This window comes from Pezoporus wallicus, unplaced genomic scaffold, assembly GCF_028554395.1.
Source record: "Pezoporus wallicus isolate ANWC-B61680 ecotype Strahan unplaced genomic scaffold, APGP_CSIRO_Pwel_v1 contig_5785, whole genome shotgun sequence".
NCBI classification, from domain to species: domain Eukaryota; kingdom Metazoa; phylum Chordata; class Aves; order Psittaciformes; family Psittacidae; genus Pezoporus; species Pezoporus wallicus.
Window position 1 is genome coordinate 3,878,206 of NW_026641150.1, and position 12,220 is coordinate 3,890,425.

The following is a 12,220-nucleotide window of genomic DNA, read 5'->3' on the forward strand; positions in this document are numbered from 1 at the left end:
TGGGCGAGGTGCTACCCTCAGGGAGAAAGAGGAAGGAAGGGGGGGTCTGGTCCCGGTGCAGCCCCGACAGCGCGGCCCCGTGGGCGCCCCCGAGACCCCGCTGCTCCTTTGACGGCGGGGAGAACAGGGTAGACGGCTAGCCTAACCCCTCTCGGCCTTCGCCCCTTAGCTTTTTGTACGGCCAAAGCCTCTCAGCCCAAAAAATAAGCACCCGAGTGCAGTGTCACCGGTCCCGCGGGGCCGTCCGCCTCCTCTCTCTTTCCCCTCTCCCGCCGGCCATTGCAGGCGCAGCCCGCTCCGTTATTCCAAACTTCAACTCAGAATACCGGTGGGGTAACCACCTCTCTGCATCGCCCTCCCTCGCTCCATTTATCTGTCCGTTCGTCCGTCTGTCTGGACACAGGCCACCACGCTCCTCGCCATCCCTGGTTCAAGCAAACCCGGTCCCTGCCCTAAAGCGCTCTCTTCACGCCTGCCTCCGAGGCCGGAACTTGTTGCATCCCTTTCCGAGTTTGATTAATTACCCGGGAACTCCAGCAAAGTAAAGTACATGTGGCGAAGAAGCTCTCGCCTAGAGTTTGGTCCTGCAACCTGCCAGGTACAGGGGTGATCCTTCCACCCCGGGCAAACCCGAACAAGTCTCTCTGCGCCTCAGACATACATCCCTGGATAAATGTATAGAAGTATTGATTTTGCTGTAGCTGGAAGATGTTGATCATTTATTACAAAAATAAACGAATAAATACAACAATATATTGTTGCTTTACGACAGGATAAATATTTTACAAATATATAATTTAAAAAGCAGATTAAATTCTTAAAATTATTTAAAATATTACAATTTACGGATAAAATTATCAACAGTATATACTGCATTTGATAGTAGAACCGATTATTCTCTAAGCGTTCAATTGAAAACCAGTCATACAAAACAAGTTCTGAGCATCGTCATGTGCAAACACGAGCCACTACATTAAAGCATAAGGATTCTGGAAAGATCACTTTCCTAGTGGAACCGCTGTGTTTTTAAATCAAGGTAGAGCTCTCTGCTAAATTCCAACAGATACGCAGACCAACGGCAGTGAGATGGCTGTTTTCAATACACCTGAAAATGATTTCTTGTGTAAAGGCTCGAAGGGGGAAGGATGGGATGGGAGGGAGTGAGGATACTGAGGACCACAGGATATGAAAACATAAACTATAAATAAGCACATGTCGGGATTACCCAGACTGATCAAACACAACTTCGTAAAACATTTGGCTTTCCTTTAGGCAGAACAGCAGGAAAAAAAAAAAAAAAAAGGGGGGGGGGGGAAAGAAGGAAAACGATGCCGACTCAATTACCAAGCACAGAACACTGATATTAGAAATGAACATAATTACTAAATTCATTAAGAGATCTGGCGATATATAACAATATTTTCATTATTTACACGTGTAACCATATAACCCTTAGCGCAAACCCTCTCAGTGATTATCTACCTCTCGTTATCTCACAGCTTCACAACCCTGAAATTCCTAAATACATTCAAAGAGTTCCGTTTCTCGGGGAGTGGAGGGGGGCTGGGGGTGGGGGTAGAGCCTGTGGCCTCACTTTTTGTACGTGACAACTCCACGGAACGGGCATGTTTTGCCGTCCCACGGACCAAAGGTTGACCCCTATCCCCCCGCCCGCACCCCGGCTTTTCTGAGGCATCCTCCCCCCCAGGGTTGCCTTATAATAGAAACCAGTGCGAAGCTTCACGTTGGCTCTTTGTTGCCAACCGAATCGAGGAACCAAATAGCGCTCCGAAATTTAAACAGCCCTTCTCCCCGCCTAATAAACCGCTCCCCTTCACGGGTGGAAAAGAGGATCCCACCTCCTGCCTTAACGGGGCCCGGCGCTCCCCCCTCCCGCCCCAGCCGCGAAATGAGCCGGCAGCTTTTGCTAAATGAACAAAAGAAAGACCGTCCTTTACCCTTTCGTGTTTCTTTCCCTTTGTTGGTTTGTTTTTTTTTTCCCCTTTCCCCCCCCCTCCCCTTTTTTCCCTCCGTGTCAGTGGGGCCTTTCGGATTTCACAAATCAAACCGACGGTGATATTTTACTATGAGCTGGTGGTAAAATAACGCATCCCGGCGCCCGGCTCTCAGAATGCCTTTGATTTATGGACTGACACAAGGCCTAATCTGAAAGGAAGAAATGTTTGTTGTTCCTACAGCAGTTTTCGGGGGGTTTAACCCCCTGCCTCAACAGCACATGGAGTAAATGGGGAGGGGGGTGGGGAGAACGAAGAGAGGGAGAGGAAGGTGAGGAAGGAGCCACGGATGAGATGGACCATAAAAGAAAACCTTATTCTGTGGTAGATTATCTGTGGGGGTGGGTGGAGGCGGGAGGTGCAGCTCTGTGGTTCCCACAACCTCCCTGCTTGAGAATGAAGAATGCAGAGAAGGTGGTTCACTTGTCCCTATATCACAATAAATTATAGCAGATAAATCTGACAGGCAGGTTTAGCGCATCAACCGGCATCTCCAACATTACCAGCACACGCGTGTGTTTGTGTGGGACAAAATTAGACTACAACACTTCACATCCCATAGAAAAACCCTAAACCAACAACAGCAACAACACCAACAGCAACAACAGAAATGGTGAACCAGGCGGACCACACGTAGGATGGGCTAAAGTATTATTCTAGTGGAAGAAAAAAAAAATAGCTGCTTAAATTATAAATACAAATATTTACACAGACATAAAATGCATCAAAATAATTTACAGTTTACAACCCCCCTCCCCTCTCCCTCCACCTCAGATTGAACAGAGGGCAACCAAGAACGAACTTCTGGAGCCAACCTTGCTCCGGGCACTGGCCTTACCCAGGCCCTGCCGGGCCAGCCTAACCCGCCCCGCACGGCCCTCCCTGCGGGAAGGGGGGCTTTCAGCATCCCTGATCTCGCCTTCCCTCCCCACGGCGGGGGGGCCCTACTTTGATGGTCGAGACCACGGAGATGTGCCAGCCGGGCAGGGGGGTATGAAGGGGGAATAGCCCCGGGGATACAGGAGGGAAGGCGACACTGCCCGGCTGAGCGGCTCGGACCCCCCCATCTTCCTCTCACTTCATCATTTGCAGTATTACCCTTCAGAGAACTTTGGGTTTTTTTTCGACACAGTGTTTATGCATCAGACACAGACTATTTCATTCTAACAAATTTATTTTCTCAATCAGCTCTTACGGAATCACTACTCAAATTAAATTACAATCAAATTATCACATCAAAAGATACCCTTATTACCTAACAACTGTCCATATTTTCATTTCATTTTGATTTGTGCTCGTCTGAAAAAAACACGTAATACAAGATCTGGGGAAAAAATAAATTACCGTTTTGCAGCAGTTCATAGGTATTCTGAATAAAATATTAAAAGAAGTCATTTAATGAAAATATAAAGCAAATTTTTTTTTTTTTTTTTTTTTTAGATCAACAACGGATCTAACAATTCTATATTGCCGTCTTTTTGAAAAGTCTGTTTATTAAAACCTACCAAAAACACTGCTTGGAAATGGCAGTATTATATAATCACATCCACAGCACCCATTCAATCAAAGTTGGCAACGGATTTAGGAGAGGAGAAGTTCAGATAAGTGCAGCTGCAGATGCTCAGTCCTTCTAAATCCCTTTATCTGAATCAGTCCAGAAATAAAAAATAAAAATATTAATAAAAAAAATATTAGCAGTGGATTTTTATTTTTTTTTTATGACTCTTCCATGATGATTGGCAGCCGTCAGGAGCAGGACTTTGACAGCCCTAAATTATTTCCCTTTCTCTCGCTGGTTCCCTTAATTCATGCAAAGTCCTTCTACAGAGCTAGAACTTTAGGGACCAACAACCTCTCCTTTCCCCCCCCTCCCCCCGGGATCTCTCCCTCCCCCCCCTCCCCCCTTTTCTCCTCAGGGTCAGTTTTTCGGCATGAGGGCTTTTATTTCCATATTTTTTGTTCTATAGCTATACCTATATATATAGATAAATATATATATGTATTTGCTTCCCTATGCAGTCTGCTTGTTTTTAGTGCTGTGTGCATATTTTCTTTTCCTTTTTTTTTTTTTCTTTTTTTTCCAGGAAAAAAGTGGCCCCTTTCATTTTGCAGAATATATAGATAGATATATATATGTTTTCAGAGTGGATGTCTGCCCTGCACCAAAATCCGATGGTTTGGCCAAGAAAAACAGGGTGCTGGAATGCAGCAGGCACCCTCTGATTAACCAGATTATTTTGCTTCTGCTTCCCTAATTTTTTTTTTTCTGATTGCTCCCATTCAAAAAAAAAAAAAAAAAAAAAAAAGAGGGGAAAAAAAAGTAACGAGAGAGAAAGGAGAAAAAAAGTTTCTGTGATTCATAGAAGAGAGCCCTTTTGGGGATAGGGGGAAGAGTGCGGGGAGGAGGGGGAGGAGAGGAGAGAAGAGGTGCAGACATCAGTGGTGCTCCTCGCTGCGAGAAGGGGATAATTTGGAGAGTGAAAATACAAATAAAAATAATAATAATTAAAAAAATAAAATTAAAAAAGAAGCTCGAGCCCACCTGCCCAAGCCCTCTCCCCACAGCCACCTCCCCGGCACAGCTGCAGTTTTGGTGCATTACGCATCTCCACCCCGCTTTCCCAGCGCGGACTGAACGCTCTCGCTCGGATCGACCCTTCTCCACCGCTCCCTATCGGTATCGATCTTATATATATATATAGATATAGATGCACGCGTCTATCCATATATATATAAACACAAGCAGTCTGAACGAGCCTGGATCATGTGTGTGTGTGTGTGTGTGTGTGTGTGTGTGCGCGTGTGAGTATGTCCGGGTGAGCGGGCGGCTGTGCGCGCCGGTGGCGGTGCTCGTCCCGGCCCCCTCGCCTCCCGGCCCGCCCGCCGGTGCCCCTCACTGCACGCTGGCCTGCAGTCCGTGGTGAGGAGGCGGCGTGTCGGAGTTGACGGTGCCGACCTGGGAGTAGACATCGTCGGGGGTCTGCTGCTGGATCCCCGGGGGGGTCATCCGTTTCTCTTTCTGCCTCCGATTGCAAAACCAAACCCTGACCACCTCCTTCTCCAGCTGCAGGCTGTCCGCTAGGTTCGTAATCTCCTGGGCGGAGGGCTTGGGGCATTTCAGAAAGTGGCTCTCCAAGGCCCCCTTGACACTCACCTCGATGGATGTCCGCTTCTTCCTCTTCCTGCCCTGGGCGGCGATCTTGTCGATGCTGGTGGGGCTGCCCGTGGAGGAGTCGGCTTCCTCCAGCCACTTGTTCAACAAAGGCTTCAGCTTGCACATGTTCTTGAAGCTGAGCTGCAGGGCCTCGAAGCGGCAGATGGTGGTCTGCGAGAAGACGTTGCCGTAGAGGGTGCCCAGCGCCAGCCCCACGTCGGCCTGGGTGAAGCCCAGCTTAATCCGCCGCTGTTTGAACTGCTTGGCGAACTGCTCCAGGTCGTCCGAGGTCGGCGTGTCCTCGTCCGAGTGCGGGTCGTGGCTGTTGACGCCGCCGTGGTGCGGCGGGTGGTGGCCGGGGTGCTGGTGGTGATGGTGGTGGTGGTGCCCGGGGTGCTCTCCCAGCTCCGGCGTCTCGCCGCGCACCAGCCCCGGGTGCACCAGGCTCTGCCCGCCGGGGGGGGGGCTCAGCATGCCGTTCACCGTGAAGCCCCCGGGCTGCGAGTAGAGGAGCGACTGCTGCTGCTGCTGCCCGCCGGCCATGGAGGGCAGGTGGGCGGCCGCCGCAGCGCCCCAGGCCGCCGGGTGCCCCTGGTGCGGGGGGCCCAGGTGTGGCGGCCGGTGGTGCAGCGCCGCGCCCGAGTGCAGGTCGTCGCGCCCGCCGCTGCCCTTGACGTCGGGCGGCGGCGGCGGCTGCTGGGGGCTGCCTGTCATGCCCACGGGGCTGCCGGACCAGGGCGAACCCGCTTCGGCGGCGGCGGCGGCAGCGGCGGCGGCGGCGGCGGCGGCGTGGGGCAGGGCTGTCACCCACTGGTGGGCATGGCTCAGCATATGGCCGCCGTTGCTGGCGGCCATGGCGCCCGGCATGAAGTCGCTCTGGACCATCTTGGCCGCCGGGTCGCCGCGGTACCCGCCCGCCACCGAGGTGACGGCCACGCTGCCCGGCTGCATGCCACCGCCGCCGCCGCCGCCGCCGCCGCCCGAGTCCGCGTGAACGATGGAGCCGGCCGCCAGGATGCCGTTGCCGGGGAGGTAGGGGTTAGAGGTGGCCGCGGCCATCCCGCGCCCGCCGCCCGCCGCTCGCCCCCGCCGCGCCGCCGCCGCGCTGCCGCCGGCGGCTGCCGGGCGCCCGCCGCGAGCGCCCTTGCCCGGCGCTGCCGGGGCCGCTGCCGGGGCCGCCGCCCGCGCCGCCGCCGCCGCCGCCGCCTTCCCAGCCTCACCGGGGCGCCGGGGCGCGGGGTTCACCTGCTAGCGCTCCGCGGCGCGCGGTCCTCCGCCCGTCCGCCCGCCGTCCTGGCTCCGCTCCGCGGCTCCGCGGCCCTTGCAGCCGCCGGCTCTCGCTTCGCCTCGATTTCCTTCTCCTTTTTGTTGTGTGGGTTTTTTTTTTTTTTCTTTAAATCGCTTTCCTCGTCTTCTTTTTTTTTTCTCTTTTGCCAAAAACAAGGAGAAATATTTAGCTGTACATCTATTTTTCCTCCGCCGCCCTCTCGCCCGAGTTTGCTGCTCGCAGGGAGGAAACCAAACAAAGGCTAAAAAGCGAAAAAGAAGGGGGGGGGGGGGGATCAAAAAGCCCCCGTGCCTTCTCCCCTCGGCTCCCCTAGGAGTACATCTCCACCTCTCAGCCTTCCCCTCTCAGGGCGAAACTTTTCCTTTTCTTCTTCCTTTAAGGCTTTGTGAGGGGGTATATTTTCCTTTTTTTTTTTTCCTTTCCTTTCCCCTCTGTCTCTTTCTCTTTCCGCGTCTTTCTCGCTCTCCTCAGCTCCCCGATCTCCTTTTGCTCTTTTATTCGCAAGTTTTGTTGTTGGTGTCCTAAGAAAACTTCCTGTGATGATGATGGTGGTGATGGTGGTGATGATGCATTTCTCAAAGTTGTGCTGGTGCTGGAGCACTTTGTCCCCTTTGAAACAAGAGTCCCGCCGGAGCTTTCTTGCGCGAGTCACGCTCTGGATAAGACATTTTTTTTTCCCTCTCTCTACCTTTCCTTTAGGCGGTTGGAAAAAAAAAAAAAAGTAAAAAAAAAAAAAGAAGAGAGAAAAAAGTTGAAATTTCTCGTTACCTCGCGAACTGTTTCTCTCCCTCTCGCGCTCTCTCGCTCTCTCGCTCGGTTTGTTGTTTTGGTTGTTGGTTTGTTGGTTGGTTGATTGTTGGATTTTTTTTTTTTTTTTTGGTGTTTGTTTTGCTTTTTATTTTAATTCCAGCAGTTGGTCGAGGGAGGAGGCGGAGGAGGAGCGCCTTGCTGGAGAGGTGTGGGTATGTGTGTGTGCATATATGGTATCCTTTATACACTAACTCCAGCCGGGAAGTTGGCTGCCGGGCTGGCAGCGCGCACTGGCGGTGCCGGGAGTCCCGCCGCTCGCCTCTCCCCGCCTCCCTCTCCCGGGCCGTGCCCGCGCCCTCCCTCCCTCCTCTTTCCCCTCCTTCCCTCCCCTCTTTTCCCTCCCTCCTTTCCCTCCCGCAGCCCGCAACCCCCCTCCGCCCCGCGCCGCCGCCGCCCGCGCCGCCACCACCCGACCCCGCCGCGAGGAAGCCGGTGGCCGCCGATTGGCTGCCAGCGCCGTGACGGACAGCCCGCCGCCGGCCGCGCGGCCCCCCTTCCGGCCGTTCCGATTGGCTGCCTTTTAATTTAGGCAAAGTGGCGTCGGAGCTGGAAGTTGTGTGTGTGTGTGTGTGTGTGTGTCGTGTCCCCCCACCTTCCCTTCATCCCTCCCTCCTCCCTCCATCCACCCCTCTCTGCCCTCCTCCCTCCGCCCCTTAACTCTTCCTGCCCGGCGGACACACGCACCTCAGGGCTCTCCCGCCGCTCTGGCAGCGGCGAGCGTGAAGGGAGTGGGAGGGGGCGGAACGCCGCTTATAATTAATAGTAATAATGACTACAACAACAACAACAATAATAATAACAACGGGGCTGGCCACGGGTAGGAACAGTGTTTGGGGGGCACTGCTGTGCACACGCCGCCCACGCCCCCCCCGGCAATGTCGGCACTGACCCCTAAAGCTCCCCTCCCGCCTGCCCTCCACCAGCCTTTGTCTACCCCGCACCCCAGGATGAGTCCGCCCGGCCGCCCCGTCGGCGGAGGGAGGCGGTGGGCCTGCCCTGCGAGCCGCGGTCACTCGCAGGGAGCTAGCTCCGCGGCGTGAACCGCTACGTTATTTCTCGTCCGGCGGAAAGAGTTAAGGGGGGCGGGGGAAAGCGGTGGAAAGGGGGGGAAGGAGGGGGACGGGGGAAGCGGGGGGGTGTGCGGGAGGGGGAGAGATGCGACCGAGCGGAAGCGCTGCGCGGCGGCAACCTCAGTGAACCGCGGAGAAAAAGAAAGTGGCAACAAAAACAAGGGCAAATTGAGCACTCCCGGGGGCCCGCCGCTGCGGGGACACCGCTCGGACGTCTAGGGGACACGGTGCAGCTGGGGGTACCCCCGCCTCTCCGCACACGCGTGGGGGAAACCGCGCGGAGTGGGTATTGCTGCCATGGGGAGCGTGGCCCCCGCTTGGCTCCTTTATCCCCCGCCCCGTTCCCCGCCGTGTAACTCGGCCCCGAGAGGCGGCAAGCCCCGGCTCCCCCCGGCTCTCCCCGGCCCCCCCGACCCCGCCGGCCCCCGGTGTTCGGAGCTCCCACCGGCCCTCGGCTGGCGCTGCCAAAAGTACCGTGGTAGGTAGGTTTAGGAAAGCCATTAAAGTGAAGAGTACGGATCTGAAGGGCACTGGTAACCAAACCCCAAACATAACGATTATGTATTTATATATATATAAAATATTTTTTTTTTGTTCCCATGCGTCCTCCAAAGGTTTCTTTTTTATATCTAAAAGATCCAACACAGATTTCATTGAATAAATCTGAGATCTCCAGGTGCAGACGTTTGAATAGTCAGTGCCAGAACCCCATGTTTTCCTTTCCAGCCGATTTTGCTTGGATCAGGCTCAAAAACCGAGTGAGTCTCGTGGTTTTGTTTACACTGAATGGGGAGGATAGGAACGGTGCCATGGGGCCGTCTTTCATTAATATACAGTGAGGATTTTGTCTAAATTACTGCTATGAATTTCACAGTACACGCTTTCAAAAGCCGTCTCAGGTGGCCTGATGAAACGTGATAGCGCCTCTGCAAACAGATCTTTCTTAATAAAAAAGGGGGGGGGGGAGGGAGAGAGAAATCCCCCCCCCAATTAAAAAATAAATAAATAAATGTAAACCCTCATAACGGAGACAACAAAAATAAAGCTCGAGCTGGAGTAATGCTTTTTATTAAAAAAATAATAATAAATTAAACCCCCCAAACCAACAACCAAGTTAGTTCCCCAACTCTTCCCACCCCCTCCCTTGCAGAGTGAGATTGTTTTGTCTGGAAAAAAATCCAAAGTATAACAAGGGGAGAACAGTTAGTGCTGATTTTCATTTGCATAAATTTTCATATATTTTGGTGAAAATAATAGACTAGTGGAGAGCGGGGCTTAGTGGAGTCAGTGCAAAGGAAAATCTTAACATGGATCGTTTCGCTGGAGTTGAGAACATGCTTTTTTCCCCCTGTCACCTTATTAAAATCAAAAATTAAAAAAAAAAACAAACCAAAACTCTCTCTAAATCCTGGAAGTATGATCGGTAAGTGTTTTACTTTTCTTTCAAAAATCTACTTTTGTTTTCTTTAAACTCTTCTGGATATATATTTTCAAAAGCTTAGAACAAGATAGGGAAACCCATGGCAACTGCCTGGAAGGAAACAGGCTAAAAAAAAAAAAAAAAAAAAAAGAGGGAAAGGGAAAAAAAAAAAAATCCCACCAGCAACAAAAAGCACCTTAGTGAAATATTACATAAAAAGCATGGATTCATTCCAAAGCTCAAGGCAGCAAAGCAATTCTTCAGAGCTGGAAAGTCTTTCTGGTTACTACTTCACTTTCCTGGGCACTGTTAATTATTGTAACACCAGGGCTCGGGTGGGGATGGCTGGGGATGGAGGGAAGGAAATCTCTCGAAAATATGACAGATTTGTAAAGCAGAGGAGAGGCAGATGTGCGGGATGTTTGCAAACGCTGCTTCTCGGGGGGGGGGCGGGGGGGGGGGCCGGGGCCGGTGCTCGGTGACCCGGGCACCTGCTGCCGGGGCCGGTGCCGAGGGCCGGGAACGGGGCTGGGGTGAAGGCCGGGGAAGGTGCGGAGTGGCGGGTGCACGGAGAGGGTTAATATTGTAACTAGGGAACAGCCGGTTAAGCACAACATCTAGAGCTCTGTAGTGAAAGTCCATCAGAAAGAGTGTAATCAATCAAAACTAACCAGGACATCCCTTCATTTTATTCTCCGAGGAGGCTGGGGCTGGGGGATTACAGACCCGATCTCACTCGGTTTCTCTCTCCTGACAGCCCCGCTTGTCTCTCCGCGTTCCCCGAACCCCGTCTAATTGAGAGGTGCGGGCTAATGATCTGAAACTCTTTTATAGCGTTTGGGTCAGTGTGATAAATAATGTGATAAATAATGTAGGATTAAATTACTAGGCCAGATACCGCTCTTGAAAACTTTACTGAGGCTTAAATATCCCATTACGTGACTTTCATTTATTTTAATTTTGCAGTGGTATTTGCATACAATTTTTTTTTTCCAACCCCCCCCCCCCCCCCCCCCCTTCCCCCGTTGCTGCTCTTTTGGATACACAATGCCTGGTGATCATTGTAATTTCCTAGAATTAGTTACTTCTTTGGAAACGGTCGATAGTCAAATCAATAAAATGGCTTGTAAAACTAGGGAGGTATAGGTTTCAACTGGGGGGGTGGGGGGGTGGGGGAGAAGAATCGCTCATTTTCCACTTCTTGTTGACGTGCCTAGCGTCTCTTTTGACTGGGGTTAACTCTGTGTGCTCCATCGGAACAGATGCCGTATAGAGCTGCTCCCTCAAGATCATTTGTTTCCTTGATGGGGGAACATTTCTGAGCAGAACATATTGGTTGCCATAGAGAAAGAAATAAAAGGAAGAACACTAGTCACATTAAGCTATATGTTTGTGCACTGGGCTTTAGATAAAAGGACCTCGGTTCAAGCCAAGGGAGAACGGGGCCAAAGCACAGCTCCTTAGCTTCACTAAAACTAGCTTTATTTTGGTTTGGACTTTTACGGTTGAAACATGTAAGCTAATTTTTATTGGCTGTCGTTAATTTTATACGCTACGGCTTGCTGAACAAAATCAACTTTCGGAGCGCTACGTCAGGCGACTGACGACCGCCAGGGGGCGCCATGGACGGCCCTCGTCCGTCTCTACACCCCCCCCCCGGCCCGTCCTGGGAAGGGGAGTAAGGGGGGCAGGTTTGGTTGTCCTCTAGTCCAGGCCTTTGCTCCCCAATTCCCCCCAGGCACCACGGCCGGGAGAGGAGAGCCCCAAAATTCCCGGGGCCGGCAAGGCGGTAGCCGAGTGGAGTGTATAGGAACTGCGGGCTGGGGGAATCGGGGTGGGAAAGGAGATGAGGGAGGTTGCTGCCCATTAAAAGGCCGCCCCAAAAGTGGTCCGGTTGGTGCGATGCCTCCAACCGACCCGGGGCCTGCGAAGGAGCGAGAGCAGCTCATTAAACACAGGCACGGGCATGGAGGCTGGGGAGAGCCTGAGGTGCCACGCAGGTTTGGCTGGGTTTTTTTGTCCACGTAAGGCACTTAAGCCCCTGAGGGTGCTGTAAAGCAACTCGTTTTGTTTGTTTGTTTTTTTTACATCATTTAATATTTAATCACAGTATTAAACATCGAAAAGTAGCTTTTTTTTAATTTCTTTCTTTTTCTCTGCCCACCCCCAAGGTGGCCCCTCCTTCTATGTTTCCCCCCAAACTTCTCTACCTGTGAGTGCCAGCGTCGCCCCCCCTGTTTCCCGCCCTGCCTGCACCGGCCGCACACCGGGCACACGTTGTCGCCGCCCGGGACACTCGCGGACACCAACCTCAACTAAAACCGACACACATCGACGGCGGCCGCAACTCGGCACCGCTCGGCTCTCTGTCCCTTTCCAAACACACGTAGGCTCAGTCCCTTACCCCAGGCGCCCTCTTCTTTCCTCCGTTTCCCTCCCTAAGTGGCTGCAAGAGTGGGTAGG

The 12,220-nt window shown here is 52.6% G+C and overlaps 1 protein-coding gene and 1 long non-coding RNA gene across 2 annotated transcripts in view; one reads left to right on the forward strand and one right to left on the reverse strand.

Annotated features, from left to right (window-relative positions):
- Positions 1-3,171: 3,171 nt before the first annotated feature.
- On the reverse strand, positions 3,172-6,251 carry POU3F3 (POU class 3 homeobox 3). The gene has a single exon (XM_057422305.1). The coding sequence runs from the start codon at positions 6,226-6,228 to the stop codon at positions 4,909-4,911; it is 1,320 nt and encodes a 439-aa protein (XP_057278288.1). The 5' UTR covers positions 6,229-6,251; the 3' UTR covers positions 3,172-4,908.
- Positions 6,252-9,514: 3,263 nt separating this feature from the next.
- Positions 9,515-12,220, forward strand: part of LOC130606198 (uncharacterized) — a 39,849-nt gene continuing 37,143 nt past the window's right edge. Inside the window, exon 1 of the long non-coding RNA XR_008973895.1 lies at positions 9,515-9,760. This is a non-coding gene — a long non-coding RNA (uncharacterized LOC130606198). The remainder of the gene's footprint in view (positions 9,761-12,220) is intronic.